This window comes from Ctenocephalides felis, unplaced genomic scaffold (assembly GCF_003426905.1).
Source record: "Ctenocephalides felis isolate EL2017-DRISC unplaced genomic scaffold, ASM342690v1 CF-g0.4_SCAFFOLD_02913, whole genome shotgun sequence".
Taxonomy (NCBI): Eukaryota; Metazoa; Arthropoda; class Insecta; order Siphonaptera; family Pulicidae; genus Ctenocephalides; species Ctenocephalides felis.
In genome coordinates, this window is record NW_020539067.1 from 106,858 (window position 1) to 112,775 (window position 5,918).

The window sequence follows — 5,918 nt, forward strand, 5'->3', positions numbered from 1 at the left end:
AGTTTTTAATAGTGAAGTAGACGTCACTCCCCAATCCCGTACAAATCCCAAGTTTTCATCTTTACCTTCATTACATTTTGATTTAAACAATCAAAACATGTGGGACATGGCTCCCACAACAGTTTTATCCTTACAAAAAGCCATGGATATTGTTAAAACTTTTGATGAGCCGAATCAGAACAAATTAAACGAATTTCTGCATACTTGTACTTATGTTTTTGAAAGTATAGATGCAACTGAGCATGAAGCACTATTAAATTTATCATACAAGTTAACCTAGAAGGTAGGGCTATGCAAATCACACAATACAAAACATTCATTTGTAGTCTAAAAGCAAAGATTTTTACAGTCTCGTTTTGTCCCTGTTTGCATTTGCTAAACTCTATTTGAAGAATTAAAAACCTGCTTAGAGGAAACTTACATTGAATTGGTAAACTCTCTTCAAATAGAGTTTAACATAAATATAACTAGCTGTGAATTTAAAATATATACCGATCAGCAGTTTCGTGGAGAAGTTCTTTTTATTGAAACCCTAATATTTTTTTGTTCGATAAACATAACTTGATATAGTAACTTAAAAAATTTATGAAATAATACCATGTGAAAGATTAAATTGAAATAAAAGTAGTGCACTTGCTGGTAAAGTGGTATTTATAAATCGTTCAGATATTAAAAATAAAATATTCCACTAGCGTTTGCATGGCACAAACAACAACATAAAAAGAAAATAAATCTAATATTAAAATATTACAAAAAATTGAATGTATAAAGAACCAGAAAATATCGATAAAGTATTTTTGTTTCTAATACATATAAAAATAGGAACTTCACCTACTACAAAATGTGCAGCATCTTGTATGCTCAAAAATAAATCTTATGCCGCGCAAAATATGCGTATATGAAAAATATGGTGGTAAGTAGAAACATGTGAATGTATAATTATAAGACAAAATATTTTGTTTTACCTATACATACCAAAGATATAATATGTGCTCTTATATTATTATATATAATGATTGTAATTATATTATTAAATTGATTTATATAATTTTACAATCAAATTACCACATTGATATATCAATTTGTATGTATTGTTATTATGTTAGAATGTTAATTAGAAATATTGGTCAAAAACAAAAACAATACTATTACATTTTACGCATTTCATGATGTATTGCCTTTTGAACATTAAAAATTAGTTAAATGTATTTTATTGCTTGGGTAAATAGTAATTAATTATCCTCCAAAATTTTCTCAACATTTGCAATTGTCAATACAAATTGTTAATATCGTGGAGTGACTACGAGATCGATTTTATTCATCCTCACTTTTTATTTTTATAATATCCATGCTGCATCTCATGTCTCCATTCCCATCATATGACTTCACAAATTTGGTGATGTATGTTAAACCAATAAATAATTTGTCGAAGATCGGAAATAACTTGTCCCAGAAATCAGGTAAGTCATATGAAGGTTCCAAGATTTTGTCATCATAACTGAGTTATTTCTGCGAGTATTAAAATATCTTTCTTTTGTCTTTGATTGTGATTGTCACGGATTTAAAAGTCTTTGACTAAACTAAGACTACCATTTTATTTAACACGTTGTGTAATTATATGAAAATCGATAATCTCTAATGCCCATGCTCTTTCTATTTGGTCAAAAACTATTTTCACAATCAGTAAGATAATTTTGAAGATCTTTGACTAGATTGAAAGCTTCGCAAAATTTCCTACTAAACAGATGTTTCAAGATAGTCATCAGTCTGGCGTATCAATCCAATTGTTAGTATTGGTATCACAATGGTCATTAAAAATCCATTTCCTCTAGGCATTATCGCATCTGAATTTGGGTATTCTAAACGAATACTCCAAAATTTTAAAAATTCCAAGATTAATGTTCTGATCCCATCTCATTTGTTATTTGAATCATAATTATTATATACATATTTATTTGTCTGGGCCAAGTTTGACTTTTTTCATGACATGTTTTAGACACATGTTATTTCATGGAGAAGCAAATCTATGCATCATTTGCTTTATATCACATTAAGACTTTCTTTTGCATTGAAATAATATGACTAAACATTTAAATTGTTTCACTTCCAATAATACTTATTAGTTTTTCATGTGGGGCTATAAAATAGCAATTTGATATCATGATATTAGCAGTCGTTATTAGTATTAACCCACATTCACGATCTATTGTTGATAAATTAAGATAATTATATCTATAAATTCTTTTCTTAACTGCTTTAATATAATTAATAACAGCGTTTTTACTTTAAATCAATAGTCCATTATATTTTGTTTCATCTACGTAATTTTTCATTATTATCATATTATTTCATATATAACACTACTATCACCATATTCTCATTTTTCCCCTGTTATTTAATATTTATCAATTTGCTTTCCTAGCATTCAGCAATTAAAATTTCTATCCAAACGCTATACATTTGAACAAATTTTATATATTCAAAGACGACTCATATTTAATATAAAAAACATAATTTAAGAAAACTACCGGCACTTTACATCAACAATACAATATTTAATTTGAATAGTTTTTTGTACTTGAAATGATGCGCAGATCTTTAAGATTAATTTTTGTTCAACAAGAATCTCAAACAAATAAAATTATGAATGTTCAAATAGTAGCACATACAAATGAACTATTTAATATCTGAGAGTATCCGTAAGTGTAAGCTCAAATAGTAGCGCATGTAAGTATATTTACAAATTAATAAAAAAAAAGCCAATCGCTCACCATTTTCTCGATTTTCTGGAACACGAGTTATACTTTTATGTGATGGATTGCCATGCAAACCTCTACCAAAGGAAAACGCAAGATACAATATTATTTAAATTAAATATAATTTACTAGATAGTTACAATTTTTCAAGTTATGTTTTTCGTACATTTTCTTACTTTATTTTATTCCATAAACCCATAATAATTCATATGCAGATACCTAACTACTAGGTCACTAAGAATAATTCCAAAAAAGCTTTTTAAGAATAACGCATTACGAGACCCGATTTTCAATTGACAAACTAAACTAGTACCCCTTGTACCACTAGTTGAAGAAAAAGCAGTATTGTTCTCGCGATTCCATTCACAAACTTTTGAAAATCATCAACCTTTTGCTTTACAATTTGTTGCCTAGTTCTCTTAGACAAACCAGCGAAATTTTTACGTTTATTCATTTCATATGTTCTCGAATTAAAAACAAACAATTACATGAATGAAACATGAATGATTAAAAACAAACAGCAGGAGTTTGTGTGTAAAAACGCTGTGAAGTTAGGTCTGTCTGTCTGTTCAAGTCTGTCAAACATAATTGGGGTTCGCGCATAAAAATATCACGTTTTTCATGTTGTAATCATTGTTAATTTTCCGGCTTCTCGATCTGTATGTGTATTTATTTTGTTGCTGAAATAGTTAGAAGTTAGACTAGGTTTATTTAATTTTTGTGTGAGTAGTGTTCTTAAATTATATCATTAGTATTATTTTCTCCTATTTATTTGTGGATATAGGTATCATAGGATGATAGAGCGTATATAGGATAAGTTCAAATTACTTTACTTTTCAGTACCTTGGGTTAACATACTAGTTCAGTTTTTACGAGTATATAACTGGCAGACTCACAAATGGCAGGCTCAGGTATTTGACAGTTTCGTGGGCGTGGCCTATCAGCGAAGGCGGGACTAACATTTAAAACCTAATTTTTTTTATGAAAATGGTTAAAATATAATAATTTATTCAATTAAATCTCATTTATTTTGCATTGTCTTTGTTTGACAAAAATCCTTAACCTACAATCATATATTTTTACATATTATATAGCTAAGGGATTTTTCATTATAAGTTTTTTTTATATAATAGGTTACAAAATGAAGGCGGTTGGTTTATGCTTCGACACAATAAAATTGATGTATCAAAAGGAGGAGCGTGTGTTATCTCTCCTGCCGGTTATTTACGAAGACAGGGAAAACGTGGAGGAATATTTCCTCCATTTTTTCAAAGATAATCAAATAAGATTATATAGTTATAAAAAGGTAATGTTAAATTTTTATAATAATACATAAATGCATAGCAATCAGCTATTTTAATATTATTAATTATTATTTTAGTCCGCAGACGATGCGGGTTGGAGCGGCGGCGTAGGAAACAGCCGCGGCCGCACAGGCAACAACGGCGGCGGTAAGGGCTACAACCGCGGCGGTGCAGGCAACAACAGCGGCGGTACAGGTTACAACAGCGGCGGTACAGGTTACAACCGCGGCGGTACAGGCAACAGCCGCGGCGGTACAGGCAACAGCCGCGGTGGTACAGGCAACAACCGCGGCTGTACGGGCTACAACCGCGGCGGTACAGGCAGCAACCGCGGCGATACAGGCGACAACGGCGGCTGTAGGGGCTGCAACCGCGACGGTAGGGGCCACAACCGCGGCGGCATGGTCAACAACCCAGGCGGTACAGGCAACAACGGCGGCGGTACGGGCAACAACGGCGGCGGTACGGGCAACAACGGCGGCGTTACAGGCAACAACGGCCGCGTAAACAAACGCGGCGGCCGCGGAAATGACCGCGGAAACAACCGCGGCGGCCGCAAAAGCAACCACGGTGGGCAGAAAAACCATCGCGGCGGCCAGGGCGCTAATAGTAGAATGGAACCGCAAATTCCGATGGTTAATAATATACATGGATGTATAATCTGTTAAAATTATAAATATTATATATAAAAGCGTAAATTATATTTTTGTCGATTTGTATTTTTTTTTCAGGGGTTGAATATATATTTTCAAAATGACTTTGTTTAGCATTCTTTCTATTCTTCTATAATAACTAATATATCATGTGTAATTTCAAGCGCACTAGATATGCTAAATGCATTGTTGTGGATTTTCAAGCCTTTCCCTATATTCTCAGAAAAATCTGGGCAAAAGACAAATCAAGTCTTATATCATTTGACACTCTTCAACTTACAATTTTAGAATCAATATTAATTAATATATATGAGACAGAGCTTGGATGTTTGGGCTTACAACTAATTGATTTCATTATTTTCACATTTATTTCGCATTATTACTTTATATTCATAGTTATTTATTAATATTCATCACTAATTCAGTTATTGATAAGATAAATGTAAAAAATTCTGGCAGACCCGCCACTAATTTATCAAAAAAAAAACACAACTTTCACTATGTCGAACTAATATAAAATACAACATTATTACTTTATATTCATAGTTATTTATTAATATTCATCATTAATTCAGTTATTGATAAGATAAATGTAAAAAATTTTCCAAATAAATTCTGGCAGACCCGCCACTAATTTATGAAACAAAAAACACAACTTTCACTATGTCGAACTAATATAAAACACAACATTATTAATTTATATTCATGGGCATTTATTAATATTTATTAATATTCATCACTAATTCAGTTATTGATAAGATAAATGTAAAAAATTTGCCATATAAAACTGGCAGACCCGCCACTAACATAACCTCAAAAACGATTGTTAACAATTGCAAAAAGTAGGCTGAAAACGTTGTCGAACTAATATAAAACACAACATTATTACTTTATATTCATAGTTATTTATTAATATTCATAACTAATTCATTTATTGATAAGATAAATGTGAAAAATTTGCCAAATAATACCTGGCAAACCCGCCACTAACATAACCACAAAAACGATTGTTAACAATTGCAAAAAGTAGGCTGAAAACGTTGTCGAACTAATATAAAACACAACATTATTACTTTATATTCATAGTTATTTATTAATATTCATAACTAATTCATTTATTGATAAGATAAATGTGAAAAATTTGCCAAATAATACCTGGCAAACCCGCCACTAACATAACCACAAAAACGATTGTTAACAATTGC

At 31.1% G+C, this 5,918-nt stretch overlaps 1 protein-coding gene across 1 annotated transcript in view; it reads left to right on the forward strand.

The window, feature by feature from the left end:
• The first annotated feature begins 1,348 nt into the window (after positions 1–1,348).
• LOC113381477 (uncharacterized transmembrane protein DDB_G0289901-like) overlaps positions 1,349–5,918 on the forward strand; it is a 7,627-nt gene continuing 3,057 nt past the window's right edge. Inside the window, exons 1-3 of the mRNA XM_026620377.1 lie at positions 1,349–1,460; positions 3,890–3,999; positions 4,138–4,695. Of these exons, the coding sequence (XP_026476162.1) occupies positions 1,349–1,460; positions 3,890–3,999; positions 4,138–4,695 (780 nt within the window). The remainder of the gene's footprint in view (positions 1,461–3,889; positions 4,000–4,137; positions 4,696–5,918) is intronic.